Genomic DNA, 19,488 nt, shown 5'->3' with positions numbered 1-19,488 from the left:
ATATCATACACAATACCATCATATACTTCTCACAGTAATATAGATCACACATACCACCATAGTGTTCTCACATACCACCATATAGATCACCCATAATGCCGCCATACAGATCTCACATAATACTGCCATATACTTCTCACATACCACCATATACTTCTCACATACCGCCATATAGATCACACATAAAACCACCATATAATTCTCACATACTACATAATCCCACAATATAACTCTCATAATACCGTCATAGTTTTCACATCATTCCACAATACTGATCAAACATAATACCACCAAATAGATCACATATAACACCGCCATAGAGATCACACAATGCCATAATACAGATCACACAATACTTGGCGGCATCATTTGTGATCTATATGGCAGTATTATGTAATAAATACATATGGCGGCATGTGTTGTCTATATGGGAGCATCTAGGGGTCTAGGGTGGTCACAGAGATGCATGGTGGAAGGAGCAGAGTGACAAGAGCACAGTATTTCAGGAGAGCGGTGTGCTGGTCTATTGGGGGGGGGGGGGGGGGGGGGGGGGGGAGTGTGCTCATGCTCACACAACTGTATACTTAGCCTTTACTGGCTATTAAAATGGGGGCCGTGTATCTAATCCTATCCTGTGTGACACGGTGCTGAGCCGTGTATCTAATCCTATCCTGTGTGACACGGTGCTGAGCCGTGTATCTAATCCTATCCTGTGTGACACGGTGCTGAGCCGTCTATCTAATCCTATCCTGTGTGACACGGTGCTGAGCCGTGTATCTAATCCTATCCTGTGTGACACGGTGCTGAGCCGTGTATCTAATCCTATCCTGTGTGACACGGTGCTGAGCCGTGTATCTAATCCTATCCTGTGTGACACGGTGCTGAGCCGTGTATCTAATCCTATCGTGTGTGATAAAGTCTGCTACCCAAGACAGGATTAGCTACCCAAGACAGGATTAGCTACCCAAGACAGGATTAGCTACCCAAGACAGGACTAGCTACCCAAGACAGGACTAGCTACCCAAGACAGGACTAGCTACCCAAGACAGGACTAGCTACCCAAGACAGGATTAGCTACCCAAGACAGGATTAGATACACGACTTACCAGTCAGTATCACACAGGACAAGATTAGATACACAGGACAAGATTAGATACACAGGACAAGATTAGATACACAGGACAAGATTAGATACACAGGACAAGATTAGATACACAGGACAAGTTTAGATACACAGGACAAGATTAGATACACAGGACAAGATTAGATACACAGGACAAGATTAGATACACAGGACAAGATTAGATACACAGGACAAGATTAGATACACAGGACAAGATTAGATACACAGGACAAGATTAGATACACAGGACAAGATTAGATACACAGGACAAGATTAGATACACAGGACAAGATTAGATACACAGGACAAGATTAGATACACAGGACAAGATTAGGATTATATAGGGGCAGGTAGCAGTGGTAGGTGGTATATATAGGGGCAGGTAGCAGTGGTAGGTGGTGTATATATAGGGGCAGGTAGCAGTGGTAGGTGGTATATATAGGGGCAGGTAGCAGTGGTAAGGTGGTATATATAGGGGCAGGTAACAGTGGTAGGTGGTATACAGTCATGGCCAAAAGTATTGACACCCCTGCAATTCTGTCAGATAATACTCAGTTTCTTCCTGAAAATGATTGCAAACACAAATTCTTCGGTATTATCTTCATTTAATTTGTCTTAAATGAAAAACCACAAAAGAGAATGAAGACAAAAGCAAAACATTGATCATTTCACACAAAACTCCAAAAATGGGCCAGACAAAAGTATTGGCACCCTCAGCCTAATACTTGGTTGCACAACCTTTAGCCAAAATAACTGCGACCAACCGCTTCCGGTAACCATCAATGAGTTTCTTACAATGCTCTGCTGGAATTTTAGACCATTCTTCTTTGGCAAACTGCTCCAGGTCCCTGATATTTGAAGGGTGCCTTCTCCAAACTGCCATTTTTAGATCTCTCCACAGGTGTTCTATGGGATTCAGGTCTGGACTCATTGCTGGCCACCTTAGAAGTCTCCACTGCTTTCTCTCAAACCATTTTCTAGTGCTTTTTGAGGTGTGTTTTGGGTCATTGTCCTGCTGGAAGACCCATGACCTCTGAGGGAGACCCAGCTTTCTCACACTGGGCCCTACATTATGCTGCAAAATTTGTTGGTAGTCTTCAGACTTCATAATGCCATGCACACGGTCAAGCTGTCCAGTGCCAGAGGCAGCAAAGCAACCCCAAAACATCAGGGAACCTCCGCCATGTTTGACTGTAGGGACCGTGTTCTTTTCTTTGAATGCCTCTTTTTTCTCCTGTAAACTCTATGTTGATGCCTTTGCCCAAAAAGCTCTACTTTTGTCTCAACTGACCAGAGAACATTCTTCCAAAACATTTTAGGCTTTTTCAGGTAAGTTTTGGCAAACTCCAGCCTGGCTTTTTTATGTCTCGGGGTAAGAAGTGGGGTCTTCCTGGGTCTCCTTTTCATTCAGACGCCGACGGATAGTACGGGTTGACACTGTTGTACCCTCGGACTGCAGGGCAGCTTGAACTTGTTTGGATGTTAGTCGAGGTTCTTTATCCAATATCCGCACAATCTTGCGCTGAAATCTCTTGTCAATTTTTCTTTTCCGTCCACATCTAGGGAGGTTAGCCACAGTGCCATGGGCTTTAAACTTCTTGATGACACAGCGCACGGTAGACACAGGAACATTCAGGTCTTTGGAGATGGACTTGTAGCCTTGAGATTGCTCATGCTTCCTCACAATTTGGTTTCTCAAGTCCTCAGACAGTTCTTTGGTCTTCTTTCTTTTCTCCATGCTCAATGTGGTACACACAAGGACACAGGACAGAGGTTGAGTCAACTTTAATCCATGTCAACTGGCTGCAAGTGTGATTTAGTTATTGCCAACACCTGTTAGGTGCCACAGGTAAGTTACAGGTGCTGTTAATTACACAAATTAGAGAAGCATCACATGATTTTTCGAACAGTGCCAATACTTTTGTCCACCCCCTTTTTTATGTTTGGTGTGGAATTATATCCAATTTGGCTTTAGAACAATTCTTTTTGTGTTTTTTTCATTTAAGACAAATTAAATGAAGATAATAATACCAAAGAATTTGTGTTTGCAATCATTTTCAGGAAGAAACTGAGTATTATCTGACAGAATTGCAGGGGTGTGAATACTTTTGGCCATGACTGTATATAGGGGCAGGTAGCAGTGGTATGTGGTATATATAGGGGCAGGTGGTATATATAGGGGCAGGTGATATATATAGGGGCAGGTGATATATGGTATATATAGGGGCAGGTGGTGTATGTATGTATGTATGTATGTATGTATGTATGTATGTATGTATGTATGTATGTATGTATATATATATATATATATATATATATATATATATATATATAGGCACATGGTGTGTATATATATATGGGCAGGTGGTGTATATATATGGGCACGTGGTGTATATATATGGGCACGTGGTGTATATATATGGGCACGTGGTGTATATATATATATATATATATGGGCAGGTAGCAGTAGCAGGTGGTATATAGAGGCAGGAAGCGGTTGTAGGTTGTATATGGGGCAGGTAGCAGTGGTAGGTGGTATATATAGGGGCAGGTAGCAGTGGTAGGTGCATAATAAAAACAAACACAAAAACCCTGTACTTGCCTTCAGTCCTCTCCCAGGAAGTGCTGAATCATGTTCAGGGCAGAGCAGTGTGACGATCTCCCTGCTGTGCTCTGAACAGGTCGGCAGTGATTGCAGCCTGTACTGTAATACTAAGTACAGGCTGCAATCACCGCTCCTCGCTGCAGATACTTACCTCGCTTCCCAGCAGCAGCTTCTACCCAGCAGCTCCTGCCATCGCACGCACTGAGCTGTGTGTGCGATGACAGAGGGAAATAAAGCCCACATCTGTAGCTACAACAAAATGGCCGCTATCTCCTCTCACAGCTGTGACGTAGCAGCCCAGTGGGCGTGCCCAGGTCACAGCTAAGAAGCAGGAGGAGGAGCCGGAGTCCGACTGCAGTCTCTTATGCCCATGGCTGCCGTAAGTGAGGTGTGCAAGTGTCGTTCCCAGACACTTAAACCCCCACTAACGAAAATGGCAGCCTCCAGTGGCAAAAATAAAAGGGAATAAATACAAAAATCTAAAAGTAGTTTAATTTAATTTTGTATTAAAAATAATTGATAATATAATCAATAATTATTAATACAAAAACTAAAATCACGGCACCTTCCCTTTAATGTTTGAAATAATATTTTATTTTTAATTTAATGTTTAAAACAAAGAAAAGGATTTATTGAACTTTTAAGGCTACTTTCACACTAGCGTTAACTGCATTACGTCGCAAATGCGTCGTTTTGCCGAAAAAACGCATCCTGCAAAAGTGCTTGCAGGATGCGTTTTTTCTGCATTGACTAACATTAGCGACGCATTTGCGACGCAATGACACACGTCGCACCCGTCGTGCGATGGTTGCGCCGTGCTGTGGTGGACCGTCGGGAGCAAAAAACGTTACATGTAACATTTTTTTGCTCCCGACGGTCCGCTTTTTCCGACCGCGCATGCGCGGCCGGAACTCCGCCCCCACCTCCCCGCACCTCACAATGGGGCGGCGGATGCGCTGGAAAAATGCATCCGCTGCCCCCGTTGTGCGGCGGAGACAACGCTAGCGTCGGGAATCTCGGCCCGACGCACGGCGACGGGCCGAGCCCGACGCTAGTGTGAAAGAAGCCTTACATTTCTTCCACTCTTGCACAGTCTCTGGTACAATATGTCAGTGTCACCTTAATCTGGCATAGACAGACATCTGTGGATTTCAGTCCAAGATCAAAAACGCAATGCACCGACTGGAAGTGGGTTTCCCAACCAGAGTGTGACAGCCTCAGAAATTATATGAAGCTGTGACCCTCAGGTCGGGGGAGTCATTAGCAGTCGGTGCTCAGATTAATTGAAAGAGTAACACTGCACCAATTGGAGTTAACTGCAGTCTAGTCGGTGGCAGGCGGGAAATCTATATACCACAGTCCGCTTTCACTACACATGGAGTGGACTTATCTACTGAGCATGCCCTACACATGATAAGACATACATGTCACATAAGCAAGAGGTTAATAACAAGGTTCTTAGAAAAATAAAATTGCCTACAAGGAAAACAAACTAATAATTCCAATAGCAGCCCTTATTTGCCAGCTCTAGAGAAAGCAATACCGCTGTGGCGGTGATCGTTCACTAGGATTACTGGTCAAGGCCGTTTATACATTCCAGAAATCCTTATTACACCTCTGTCGATGCTAAATTTGGCTGATTACCAAGCTACAAAGTGTTCCATAATGTATACCTGAACCTTACAAGCAGGAGAGATAACATTAAGTGTAGTCTGCAGAATACAAACTGATGGTCCCTGACCTTGTGAATGAATAAGCGGATATCAGCTGCACACTATTCACAAGATCAGAATGTTTTGCTGCTGTCCACATTACCTGAACAGCTTTGCTCTAATTGCAAAGAAAGGTATATCTAATAATGAAGTTTTAACTGGAATAGATCCAAATAGGGGAGAATAAGAAAACCAAGCTCTAGTAATGACTATTTTAACATAACCAATAAGAAAAATAAGTGGTTAGTGAAATAAGGAAAGAACCTTTATGAGGCGTAATAAACCATCAGGATTATAAATGCATACCGGAGGACTGAGAGAATCCAACAGCTGACAGGACCTCATTCTCCACGATGGGCATTATCTTTTGCTCATCTTCACTGCCTTCTTCAGAATTGTGACTTAAGTTATGGTGACCGTCTTCAGACAAGTCAGAAGATGAAGTAGACTCTTTCTTCTTCAGTGCGGTGGTCTTTGCCTTACTCTTCTTGGATTTTTTGCTTTTCACTTCTTCGGCAGATGGCGCACTTTCCTCCTCACTCTTAACGGTTTTCTTTTTACCCTTCTTTGCAGCCTCTGTATTTCCTGCTTTTTTCATTTTCTTCTCCAGTTCTGAGTCATAGTTTGATGAATCAGAGTGGTTTGATCTTCGTTTTTTTGCAGTTGAGTTTCTCGTCAACTTCTTAGAAACTTCTGGACCAGAACTTGAACTCTTTCTTTTGCGTTTTCCATCCACCTTAAGGTGATCTTTATCTGTTTTTTTAGATTTTTTGGCTTCACTGCAGCTCTCATGTTCTGAAGAAGAGTTACTCATCAGCGCTGCTTTTTTAAGAACATCAGGCATCTCCTCAGAATCAGACCCACTTTCATGGCTCTTGGTATCTGTTTTCTTTCTGTCAGATTTTCTTTTAGAACTTTTACCAGTGTCTGAAGAAGCATGTTTTGTCTTATTCTCTTTCTTTTTAGAGGACTGCTTTTTCTCCTTGTCTGTATCATTACTTTCCTCCTCTGTATTTGAGGGGGTCACTTTATCAGTTTGGCGTCTTTTGGGTGTGGTTTTCACACGAGGTGACTTTCTTAACTTGGACTCTTCATTCTCAGATGATTGCTCATTACCAGAAACCTTGCTGGGGCTCATTGCTTTGTCAGCATCAGATCCATCTTCAGAAGCCTCTCCTTTTGACTGCATTTTCTTAGAAGGTGACTTGGAACGAGATACAGGAGACAATTTCAGAATCAGTTCTTTTTTAACAGTCGACTTTGGATCTTTTTTTCCATCTTTCTTACTTGGCGGTTTTAAGCCTGAATCACTCAGCGCATTTTGAGCTTCTTGTGAAGCATCCAGGCTGTCAAGTATATCTTCTGGCACAGAAGAGGGGACAGACACAATGTCCATGTCAAGTGCTTCAGCAGCATTAGACGAAAAGGATGGATCATTTTCCTCTTTCTTCGTCCGTGAACGAGACTTGGCTAATTTCGATGATCTTGTCTTCTCGGCATCATTTTCAGATTCTGCACTAGACTGTTGCTCTTTCTTACTTTTATCTGTACTTCTCTTTTTGCTGTTACTTGTGGGACGCTTTGGCCTTTCATTTGTCTTTTTCAGCTTGTTTCTAGTTTTCTCAGACTTATCTGGTTGATCTTCAATATCAGATGCATCCTCAACTTGAGAATCCTCTTGAGGTTGCTCAATGACCTCTAATGAAGTGTCATCAGGGGGATTGTCATTCTGCTTTTGCTTTGTACCTTCCATCATTTCAACGTCGCTATCCTGTGTGCCCATACAGGCATCTTCTGTGACCTCTCCATGTAAAGGTGACGCTTTTAGATCACCGTTATCTTCATTTTCTTCATTACCCTCTTTTTCTTCAACACTTGAATCTAAAACATCGTTTTGTTCTCCATTTTGAGTCTGATCTGAATTTACTTTTTCAACAGCACCACTGTTCTCAGACTTTCTGGACTTTTCATTGCAGACATTTTTGACTCTCTCTTTTTCAGATTTGCTGGCTGGTTCTTTCCGAGGCTCGCTAGTTTTATCACTCTGTTTCTCTTTTGGCTGCCTATTCTCCCTAACATCTCGGTTTTTCTTTGTTTTGCCAAAATCAGAAGCCATCTCTTTGATCAATCTTTCCTCCAAAGCTTGATGTGCTTTTTTAAGGTCCCCTAAAATGGATTTAAATGCCTTTAACTGTCTAATTCTAGTGCTGTGATTAGCGTCCGCAGTTTCAGATTCTTGCTTCAGAAAATTCACAAAACTGGAGTTCAAACTAGTTGTCGTCTCAATTATTCTTTTAGTCTTTTTTAACATATCCTTTGGAACCATTAATGCCTTGAAGGAATAGGTTATTGCACAAGAATGTGGTTTATCCATTTGTTTATCCTGTCCATTACAACTTAGGTTTTTCTGAGTTTGGTCATAAGGCTTACTCTTATCATTGTCTACTTTCATTTTTTTCTTATTCTGCTGCAACAGCTGATCTAAGTTTTCAAAAACGCTGTCGCACGCAGCTACCGAGTCCAACAGAGGTTCTGGTTCGCATATGTAGCAATGCCATTTGCTCTCTTCATCCATTATAATAGACAATTCTTTCCGACCAAGGTTTCGGAGAATGCATTTTTTGCAGAAGGCATTGTGGCAAAAATCACAGCAGATAAGATTTCCTCCTTCAGCACACCACCTACGAAAGGAAACAAGAAAAAAAAATACAAATATTATGCTCTTCTATATAACGGCCATAATATGGCTTTAAAAAAAACAAACAAAAAAAAAACAATAGACCAATTCATTAATAATAAAATGCCACACCCTAGTCTCCGGCACAACTTAAGTTACCAGAACTGCCTGGTTCAGGGGAATGAGCAAAGATGCTGTGATGGATGCGGAGCTGGAGTCCGTGGAAACATATCAATGCCAATAATATAAACTTATTAATATTGTATGAATTAAATGAATACAGTCATTTAAAGAACTCTAGATGGATTCGGCAGCCAGGCTTACTTGGTCCCCAGCCCTTCATCATTTGATACAGATATAAAGCATACGTGGGTGATTTTAATATTGCATTTGAAACACACAAAGGTGAACCTGTGCTCTGTACACTAAAAATGCTGTGCTACTGCAGTTACATCATCCCAATGCCTAAACAGATCAGTAATAAAGGAGACGTAAAAAGTTTATCCAGTTGGGTCCAGAGATACAGTGGGGAAAAAAGAAGGATTTTTGGTACTCACTGTAAAATCTTTCTTGGAGCCTTCATTGGGGGAGTAGGTAACAATGGGTGTATGCTGCTGTCGCTAGGAGGCTGACACTAAGCAAAAAAATGAATATAGCTCCTCCCCAGCAGTATACACCCACTGACAGGCGCCAAGTACCTCAGTTTTAAAATGGTTACCTGTGTTCCCCAATGAAGCGATAAAGGAAAGTGTTTGATACACTGCTGATTTTGCAAGTTTTCCCACCTACAAAGAATGGAGAGGTCTGTAATTTTTATCGTAGGTACACTTCAACTATGCAACAGATTCTAACAAAAAAAAAAAAAAAACAGAAAATCACACTATGAATTTTACATAATTAGCATTTTATTGCATGAAATAAGGATTTGATGCAATAAAAACACAGAACTTAAATATTTGGTACAGAAACCTTTGTTTGCAGTTACAGAGGTCAGACGTTTCCTGTAGTTCTTGACCAAGTTTGCACGCGCTGCACCAGGGATTTTGGCCCACTCCTCCACGCAGATCTTCTCCAGATCTTTCAGGTTTCGGGGCGGTCCCTGGGCAACATCGAGCTTCAGCTCCCTACAAAAATTTTCTACTGGGTTCAGGTCTGGAGACTGGCTAGGCCACTCCAGGACCTCAAAATGCTTATTACAGAGCCACTCCTTAGTTGCCCCGGCTGTGTTTCAGGTCATTGTCATATTGGAAGACACAGTCACGACCTACCTTCAATGCTCTTACTGAGGGAAGGAGGTTGTTGGGCAAAATATTGCGATACATGACCCCATTCATCCTCCCTTCAACATGGTGCAGTTGTACTGTGCCATTTGCAGAAAAGCACCCTCAAAGTATGATGTTTCCCCCACCATGCTGCACAGCTGGGATAGTGTTCTTGGGGTTGTACTCATCTTCCAAAGACATACTGATAGGGAATTTAGATTGTGAGCCCCATCGGGGACAGTGATGATAATGTGTGCAAACTGTAAAGCGCTGCAGAATAGGTTAGCACTATATAAAAATATTATTATCTTATCATTCTTCATCCGAACACAGCAAGCGGAGTTGATACCAAAAAGTTCTATTTTTGTCTCATCCAGATGGTCATTTGCAAACTTCAAACATGCCTCGACATGTGCTGGCGTGAGGAGAGGGACCTTGCATGTCTTTCAGGATTTTAATCCATGACAGCATAGTGTGTTGCGAATGCTAATGTTTTGAGACTTTGTTTGTAGTTCTGGGCCGATTACTGACCTTTCTCATAATCATCCTTACCCCACAAGGCGAAATCTTGCTCGGAGCCCTAGGCCAAGGAAGATTGACATTCATCTTGTATTTCTTCCATTTTCTAATAATTGCCTTCTCACCAAGGTGCTTGCCTATTGTCCTGTAGCTCATCACAGCCTTGTGCAGGTCTAGAATGTTGTTCTTGGTGTTCTTAGACAGCTCCTTGGTCTTCGGTGAATAACGGTGATCACATGAATGGGGTCAGTTAAAATTGACCCGGATCATGTTCTCTGGGGTCTTAGCTACCCCCGGTAGCCGAGACCCCAGAGAATTTCCGACGCTGGGGGGTGCTTTTCCACTTATTTCTCAGTGCCGTTAAAAAGCGGTGCCGAGGAATAAGTACCCTTAACTGCCCCCGTTAAAAGGTGATCAAATACTTAACATACAATGTGATTTTCTGGATTCTATTTTTCTATTTTTAGATTCTGTTTCTCACAGGTGAAGTGTACCTATGATAAAAATTATAGTCCTCTCCTTTGTAGGTGGGAAAACTTGCAAAATCGTCAGTGTATAAAATACTTATTTTCCCCGTTGTATATGGTCAGTATGCTCACGGTTTAGATTTAAAAGAAAGTCGTCACTATGGGATTGAAGACTTTCAGCTTAAAAAAGAAAAAAATCATCAGCCCTCAAAACTACATAATCATACAGGTGACAGCCCTATTAAAATCATACCTATAAAGGAAACATGTCAGGAAATTCATGCTGCCCAAACCACAGGCAGCATGAATCAGAGCTGGGCTCTAAGATTGCAGCCAGGTCAGTTTTATTTAAAACACAGAGCTAAATTTTGTGCATTTGGGAGCATGAAAAAAAAAAAAAAAAAGGGTGCCAGAAAAGATGTGTTGCTCTTTTGCAAAATATCAGCCTGTCTAGATTGAACCTAAGGTTTAAAAGTGAACTAAAATTCTATCACTATCCAAATTATTTTATCATTAGTTCCAGTATCCTATCTGAGCATCTAATCACAATGTTTAGATGCAGGGACAAAAAGTTCTGTCCTCTTTTGTTGTCTCTGTCCATCCATCTGGGCGGCCTAACAGCAAACAGTCATGGCTCTACATGTGCAAGAGCTGAATACACATCCAAGGATCTTTAACAGACATCTTGCTCAGCACAGTCACAGGTAGAGTAGGATGTATCACACGTAGAGCAGTGGGCACGATTACAGTTTGACAGTCATTTCCACAGACATGAAACCTTAAGCAATAAACATGGAGGACATGGCTGTGCAGAGAATTTCAAAACAGCTCACAATTCTGACTCATTTAATACAAGTATTGTCCATGAATGCCCATTTCCCCTTTGTAAAAAATACATTATGCATTCAGACAATACAATCTTTTTATTTACAGGATGGAGAGGGAATGCAACTCACCGACACTGTTCATCCATACCATCAGCATCACGGTTGATGTCATCACTCATGTAATACTTATAGCAAGTCTGAGGTTAAAAAGGCAGAAAGGACAAAAAAGCGAGAAAAACCTTATTAAAAAAAAGGTGCAAAAATAAGAGTGAAAACGCTACAAAATTCACCAATCTGAGGTTTACACCTGACTCAGTACTGGAAATAAAATGAGCACCTGTGCATCAATATTGATATCAACTACTGAATGGCTTACTCCTTTATTATTCAGGTGTCCTACTGGTCTGATCAGCTAAACCCGCAGCAATCAATAAATCGGACACGATGATATAGAGGGGCCAGCGTAAGGCCCATATACTTTGGTGCAAGGCACAGTCAAATATGGCAATAAGTTGCTATAAGTACAAAATCTAAGGTGATTAAGAATCCTCAGAGGCCTCTTCAGTCAGATAATTTGTTAGATTTTCTGAGGATTAAGCATTGATAGTAGGGAACTAAAAATATCTCCATTAAAGCATAAAAAGACCTAATAAAGAGGACTCCACCTTTTCTTCAAGTCAGAATTGAAAGCTACAATTACATATCTGGTGGAGGCTGCTTAGATACACTAGCAGTGAGAAGACTAATTAAACATCTCAGAACACACAAAACCACGTGTACCTTACAAAGGAGGACTTTGAGAGCAGGATGCCTGCAAATGGAGTCTTTGTGAAAGTGATTTACTTGTTGTCCACATGCTGTACAACTCACAATCCCGTGAAGTCCTTCCTCTACAAGAAAGAAAAACAGGGAGCAGGGGTTTACATCAATTACATCAGCTTATGTAAAACTGTGTACTAACCTTATAACTGCAATACAAGGTGCCCGACATCAGTATATCCACTAATAATGTAATACGAGCACCTTGCCATAGATCACTACAAAGCTGATATTTTTTGGTCCGAATGAAAAAAATCACCCATAAAGACAGGAGTTAAAGCCTGTGTAAGCATGTACTTTGTCTTGGGTTTTCCAGTTTACTCAAGTATCCGTATCCATTTTATAAGGAAAACAGGGATTTTTGTGTACTCACCATAAAATCCTTTTCTTCAAGCCACTCATTGGGGGACACAGACCATGGGGGTGTATGCTGTTGCCACTAGGAGGCTGACACTAAGTTAACACAAAAAAAGTTAGCTCCTCCTCTGCCGTACACACTCTCGTGCTGGCTCCAGAGAACCAGTTCGGTGCAAAAGCAGTAGGAACAAACAGTAACAACATAGAGTACAACATGTCAACTTAAAAAAAAAACAGACAAAAGCTATATAAGCCATTAGGCTAGGTTCACATTGCGTTATGGCTGTACGTTAAACGGACTACGTTACACCGCGGCATAACGCAGTGTAACGTAGTCCATTAACGCCGCCATTGAAAGCAATGTCGGACGCATCGCTAGCGCACGCCCACAATGGGGGTGCGCTAGGCGATGTGCTGTCATTGAGTGACAGACCCGAGACACAGGCTGCAGCGTTTCTGGGTCCGTCACTGCTAGCGCAGATGGGAGCTAGCAGATGCTCCATCTGCGCTAGCGCTGTGCCAAAGTCGGCACTTGCGTTAGCGCAGTCCGTTAGCGTATGCGCTGAACGGACTGCACTAAAGCAATGTGAACCTAGCCTTAGGCTAACATGGTGGGTGCTGTGTCCACAGTGAGTGGCTCGGAGAAAAGGATTTTACGGTGAGTACACAAAAATCCCTGTTTCTCTTTCGCCTCACTGGGGGACACAGACCATGGGATGTCCCAAAGCAGTCCCTGGGTGGCAAAACAACACAAAGTATTAGGCTTCATGCAACAACTGCTTAAATGTGCGCCACCTCTGCCTGCAGAATTCTTCTGCCCAGACTCGCATCCGCTGAAGCCTGAGAGTGAATATTATAGTGCTTTTTGAAGGTATGTAAACTGGACCAAGTCGCAGCTTTACAGACCTGCTCCGCCGTCGCATGATGCCGAATGGCCCAAGAAGCCCCCACCGCCCGAGTGGAGTGTGCTCTGATCCCCACTGGGATGGGCGGACTTCTGACTCGACATGACTCCTTATGGTGGAACGAATCCACCTAGCTATCGTGGCCTTAGAAGCGGCAAGACCCTTCCTGTAACCTTCAGGGAGAACGAACAGAGCATATGTTCTTCTGAAGGACGCCGTCCTTGAGACGTACCTTCACAGAGCTCTGACCAGGTCCAGAATGTGGAGAGCTCTTTCAACCGTGTGAATAGGGGCCGGACAAAAGGAAGGAAGAACAATGTCCTCGTTAAGATGGAAGGGCAAAACGACCTTTGGCAAAAAGGATGACGACGGCCTGAGGACAACTTTGTCCTGATGGAAATTAAGGAAAGGCGGCCGGCAGGATAAGGCTGCTAATTCCGAAACTCTTCTGATCGATGCGATTGCCACAAGGAAGGCAAATGTCCTGAAGCAGTTCAAAGGGAGGTTCCTGAAAGGCACTTAGCACCAAGTTGAGGTCCCAAAGCTCTAAAGGCATGATAGGGAGGAGCAAGTGTGAAGAAAGGTCTTAACCTGAAGTTTTGACGCGATGAGTCTCTGAAATAAGACCAAAAGAGCTGAGTTTTGGCCCTTGAGAGAACAGAGCGCCAGACCGGAGTCCAGACCGGCCTGTAGGAACTCAAATGGTGGGAACTGAGAAGACGAGAGGGGAAAGACTGTGATCCTTGCACCAAGAAAAAATGTCTTCTAGGTACAGTGATAGATACAGACCGAAGTGGGTTTACGTGGACTAATCATAGTTGAAATGACCTTTTGAGAAAACCTAGCCTGGGTCGTGACCCAGGATTCAACGGCCATGCCGTTAAACACAGGGCCCCTAAGTTCTGGTGGTAGATCGGGCCCTCGGAGAGCAAATCTGGCAGCCTCCAGGGTATTTCTGCGACTAGGTGTACCAACTCAGCGAACCACGATCGGCGTGGCCAATCGGGAATGACTAGAATCACTGGGACTCCTTCCGCTTTGATCTTCCCGATTACTCTAGAGCAACGGTAGAGGGGGAAAAAAATGTACGGAAGGCAGAATTGGCACCAAAAAAGAACAAGAGCGTGGACACAGATAGCTCACGGATCTTGAGACCTCGCTATAAACTGAGGAACCACATCTGGGATCCCCCAGCGAAGACAGATCTGGTTGAAGACTTCCGGATGAAGCTTCCACTCCCCCGAGGTGAGACCCTGATGGCTGAGGAAGTCCACCGTCCAGTTTTCCACTCCTGGAATGTGCACCGCTGAGATCACAGAGTGGTTGTTCTCTGCCCATTGAAGGATGCGAGTCACCTCGGACATGGCCGCCCTGCTGTGGGTACCGCCTTGATGATTGATGTATGCCACTGCCATAGCGTTGTCTGATTGAATACGGATGAGGTGACCCGCTAGAAGATGATGGAACTGTTGCAGGGCCAGCCGAATAGCACGGATCTCCAGAACGTTGATCGGTAGCTTCGATTCCTGAATTGACCAGCGGCCCTGAGCAGTGTGGTGGTGGAAAACTGCTCTCCAGCTCGAAAGACTTGCATCAGTAGTCACCACCAGCCATTGAACGGGTAGGAAAGACTTCCCCCGGTTGAGGGAAGAGATCAACGTCCGCAACCTGAGAGTCTGTCTGACCTGCAGGGACAAGTGGCACCTGCGGTCGAGAGAAAACGGATTTCTGTCCTAAACTGCCAGAAGGGCATGTTGTAGGGGACAAAGGTGCAGTTGGGCAAAAGGGACTGCTTCCATTGTGGCCACCATATTTCCTAGTACCCTCATTGCAAACCGGATGAAGTGGAAGACTGACGAAGCGCTCAGCCTCCCTGTTGAAGGGCTAAGACCTTGTCTGGAGGAAGAATTACCAACACCCGAGGCGAGTCCAGGGACATTCCTAGAAAGGAAATCTGTTGAGCTTAAAGGGAACCTGTAACCCCCCCCCAGGCATTTGAAACTAAAAGAGCCACCTTGGGCAGCAGTAATGCTGCATTCTGACAAGGTGGCTCTTTTAGTTCTGGGTGCTGTAACTGCAGAAATAATCCATTTTGTAATTTGTCAGAAAATACCTTTCTTCAGTCCTGGAGGCAGGCCTTTCCCCCTCTGCTGCAGACGCCACACAGCCATCACTCAAGTCTTCTTGGCGCCGTCTCTTCAGCGCTGTTTTGAAATGAGCCGGCGCCTGCACTCTTTTCTCCTGCCTTGGGCAGGCGCAGTAAGCGCTGCCCATCCTCTGTCCTCATATGCAATTATCCCCTATAACTACCAAGTCGGCCAGCCACATTCCTGCCCAGCAATGGTGACTAAAAAGCTCTCATTTTAGACCAAGGTTTAGAAAAAGCTGCCAGGACAAGGACACTTTTTTTGGAAGTGCATCTGAACAGCAAGGTGGATTGCTGTTGAGGGGAGATAGAGAGAAAAAAAAAAAAAAAAAAATCTATAAATCTTCAGCACAGCGAGTGTGAACGAGCTGAGTGTGACCTGAGCGTAAGTGTGAACGGCGGTAAGTGTGTGACTTGTGATTCAGTGACTTTGGAATCAGGGAGTTTCCAAGGGAGGAATTGCTTCTGTTTTTTTTTTTTTTTAATTAATACTTTGTATTTATTTTTAATTAACGTTTCTGTGTGGTGCAATCCCCATTAGGAAATGTGCTCCACAATTGTTAATGCCATCCAGTGTACATCTTGTCACATGTATGCAGTCCTTGACCAGCTGGTCGAGGGTGCATACTGCTGTGCGAGATGTGAGCACATTGTGCATTTGGAAGCCCAGATTTTGGATCTAAATGTGCAGCTGGCAACACTGAGATCCATAGACAATATGGAGAGGAGTCTTCTGCTCACAGAGCAGACGCTCAATGGGATAGATGAGGAGGGGGATGGTAGGATGGAGCTGCAGGACAGTGTGGCAGTTAGCTGGGTGACAGACAGAAGGCGGGGTAGAGGGAAGAGTGCCAGGGAGGCTAGTCCTGATCTGGCACACCCCAATAAGTTTGCTAAGTTGGCAGATGAGGGGGGTGCCAGTACAGGGGTAGCACTGCTGCAGCCAGGCATGTCCTCTGAAAGCTGGAGGAGTGACTGCTCCAGTAAGGAGGGAAATAGGAGAGCAGGGCAGGCCAGACAGGTGCTGGTAGTGGGGGACTCAATTATTAGGGGAACAGATAGGGCAATCTGTCACAAAGACAGGGATCGTCGGACGGTGTGCTGCCTACCTGGCGCTCGAGTCCGACACATCGCTGATCGGGTGGACAGATTACTGGGAGGGGCTGGTGAGGACCCAGCGGTCATGGTGCACATTGGCACAAATGACAAAGTTAGAGGTAGGTGGAAGGTCCTTAAAGATGATTTCAGGGAATTAGGCTGCAAGCTGAAAGCAAGGACCTCCAACGTGGTATTTTCCGAAATACTGCCTGTACCACGTGCCACGCCAGAGAGGCAACGGGAGATTAGGGAGGTTAATAAGTGGCTCAAGAATTGGTGTAGGAAGGAGGGGTTTGGGTTCCTGCAGAACTGGGCCGACTTCTCAGTGGGCTACAGGCTCTACGCTAGGGACGGGCTGCACCTCAATGGGGAAGGTGCAGCTGTGCTGGGGGAGAAAATGGTTAGAAGGTTGGAGGAGTGTTTAAACTAGGGATTGGGGGGGAGGGTATTCATTTTATAGGAGGGGAAGATAGTGCAGATAGAGAGCTGGGCACCAATAAGAAAGTTGGGGGTGGCGGTGGCATGGGGGGTGGGGTTAGAACAGTTAATAATTTAAGAAAGAATAGAGGTACAGAGTAACATCAAGTGCATGTATACTAATGCCAGAAGCCTTGCCAACAAAATGGATGAATTAGAACTAATGTTGTTGGAGCATAATTATGATATGGTGGGGATATCTGAGACGTGGCTGGATGAGAGCCATGACTGGGCTGTTAACTTGCAGGGCTATAGCCTGTTCAGAAATGATCGTACAGATAAGCGAGGGGGAGGGGTGTGTCTATGTAAAATCTTCCTTAAAACCCATCCTGCGTGATAAGGGGGAGGGGTGTGTCTGTATGTAAAATCTTCCTTAAAACCCATCCTGCGTGATAATATAGGTGAATTTAATGAAAATGTGGAGTCCCTGTGGGTGGAGATAAGGGGAGGGGGAAAAAATAATAAATTACTGATAGGGGTTTGTTATAAATCTCCAATAATAATGGAAGCAATGGAGAATATCCTCGTAAAGCAAATAGATGAAGCTGCGACTCAAGGAGAAGTCATTATTATGGGGGACTTCAACTACCCTGAAATAGATTGGGGAACAGAAACCTGCAGTTCCAGCAAAGGTAATCGGTTTTTGACAACTATGAGAGACAATTACCTTTCACAGCTGGTTCAGGACCCAACAAGGAGGGGGGCACGGCTAGACCTAATATTAACCAACAGGCCAGACCGCATATCAAATATAAGGGTTGGGGGTCACTTGGGGAATAGTGATCATAAAATAATAAGTTTTCATGTAACCTTTAATAAGATGGGTAGTAGGGGGGTGACAAGGACACTAAACTTCAGGAGGGCAAATTTCCAACGGATGAGAGAGGATCTTGGTGCAATTAACTGGGACGATATCCTGAGACACAAAAATACACAAAGAAAATGGGAGACGTTTATTAGCATCCTGGATAGGACCTGTGCACAGTATATATATACCGTATGGGAATAAACATACTAGAAATAGGAGGAAACCAATATGGCTAAATAGAGCTGTTAGGGGCGCAATAAGGGACAAAAAGAAAGCATTTAGAGAATTAAAGGAAGTAGGTAGTGATGAGGCATTAAATAAATACAGAAAATTAAATAAATTCTGTAAAAAGCAAATCAAGGCAGCAAAGATTGAGACAGAGAGACTCATTGCCAAAGAGAGTAAAAATAATCCCAAAATATTCTTTAACTATATAAATAGTAAGAAACTAAAAAATGACAGTGTTGGCCCCCTTAAAAATAGTCTGGGTGAAATGGTGGATGAGGATGAGGAAAAAGCCAATATGCTAAATGACTTTTTTTCATCAGTATTTACAAAAGAAAATCCCATGGCAGACAAAATGACTAGTGATAAAAATTCCCCATTAAATGTCACCTGCTTAACCCAGCAGGAAGTACAGCGGCGTCTAAAAATCACTAAAATTGACAAATCTCCGGGCCCGGATGGGATACACCCCCGAGTACTGCAGGAACTAAGTACAGTCATTGATAGACCATTATTTTTAATCTTTAAAGACTCCATAATAACAGGGTCTGTACCACAGGACTGGCGTATAGCAAATGTGGTGCCAATATTCAAAAAAGGGGCAAAAACTGAACTCGGTAATTATAGGCCAGTAAGTTTAACCTCTACTGTGGGTAAAATCCTGGAGGGCATTCTAAGGGATGCTATACTGGAGTATCTGAAGAGGAATAACCTCATGACCCAGTATCAGCACGGGTTTACTAGGGACCGCTCATGTCAGACTAATTTGACCAGCTTCTATGAAGAGGTAAGTTCCGGACTGGACCAAGGGAACCCAGTGGACGTAGTGTATATGGACTTTTCCAAAGCTTTTGATACGGTGCCACACAAAAGGTTGTTACATAAAATGAGAGTAATGGGGATAGGGGAAAATATGTGTAAGTGGGTTGAGAGCTGGCTCAGGGATAGGAAACAAAGGGTGGTTATTAATGGAGCACACTCGGACTGGGTCGCGGTTAGCAGTGGGGTACCACAGGGGTCAGTATTGGGCCCTCTTCTTTTTAACATATTTATTAATGACCTTGTAGGGGGCATTCAGAGTAGAATTTCAATATTTGCAGATGACACTAAACTCTGTAGGGTAATCAATACAGGGGAGGACAATTTTATATTACAGGATGATTTATGTAAACTAGAAGCTTGGGCTGATAAATGGCAAATGAGCTTTAATGGGGATAAATGTAAGGTCATGCACTTGGGTAGAAGTAATAAGATGTATAACTATGTGCTTAATTCTAAAACTCTGGGCAAAACCGTCAATGAAAAAGACCTGGGTGTATGGGTGGATGACAGACTCATTCAGTGGCCAGTGTCAGGCAGCTGCTACAAAGGCAAATAAAATAATGGGATGTATTAAAAGAGGCATAGATGCTCATGAGGAGAACATAATTTTACCTCTATACAAATCACTAGTTCGACCAC

The 19,488-nt window shown here is 43.7% G+C and overlaps 1 protein-coding gene across 2 annotated transcripts in view; it reads right to left on the bottom strand.

Annotated features, from left to right (window-relative positions):
* Positions 1-19,488, bottom strand: part of ATRX (ATRX chromatin remodeler) — a 272,152-nt gene that overhangs the window by 166,049 nt on the left and 86,615 nt on the right. For both annotated transcript variants that reach the window (XM_077285034.1, XM_077285033.1), the window contains exons 8-10: positions 11,973-12,082; positions 11,322-11,389; positions 5,747-8,121 (exon numbers count right to left, since the gene is read on the bottom strand). In XM_077285034.1, coding sequence (XP_077141149.1) covers positions 5,747-8,121; positions 11,322-11,389; positions 11,973-12,082 — 2,553 coding nt within the window. The remainder of the gene's footprint in view (positions 1-5,746; positions 8,122-11,321; positions 11,390-11,972; positions 12,083-19,488) is intronic.

This window comes from Ranitomeya variabilis, chromosome 2 (assembly GCF_051348905.1).
Source record: "Ranitomeya variabilis isolate aRanVar5 chromosome 2, aRanVar5.hap1, whole genome shotgun sequence".
Classification (NCBI taxonomy): Eukaryota; Metazoa; Chordata; class Amphibia; order Anura; family Dendrobatidae; genus Ranitomeya; species Ranitomeya variabilis.
This window is presented reverse-complemented; position numbering and strand designations above follow the sequence as displayed.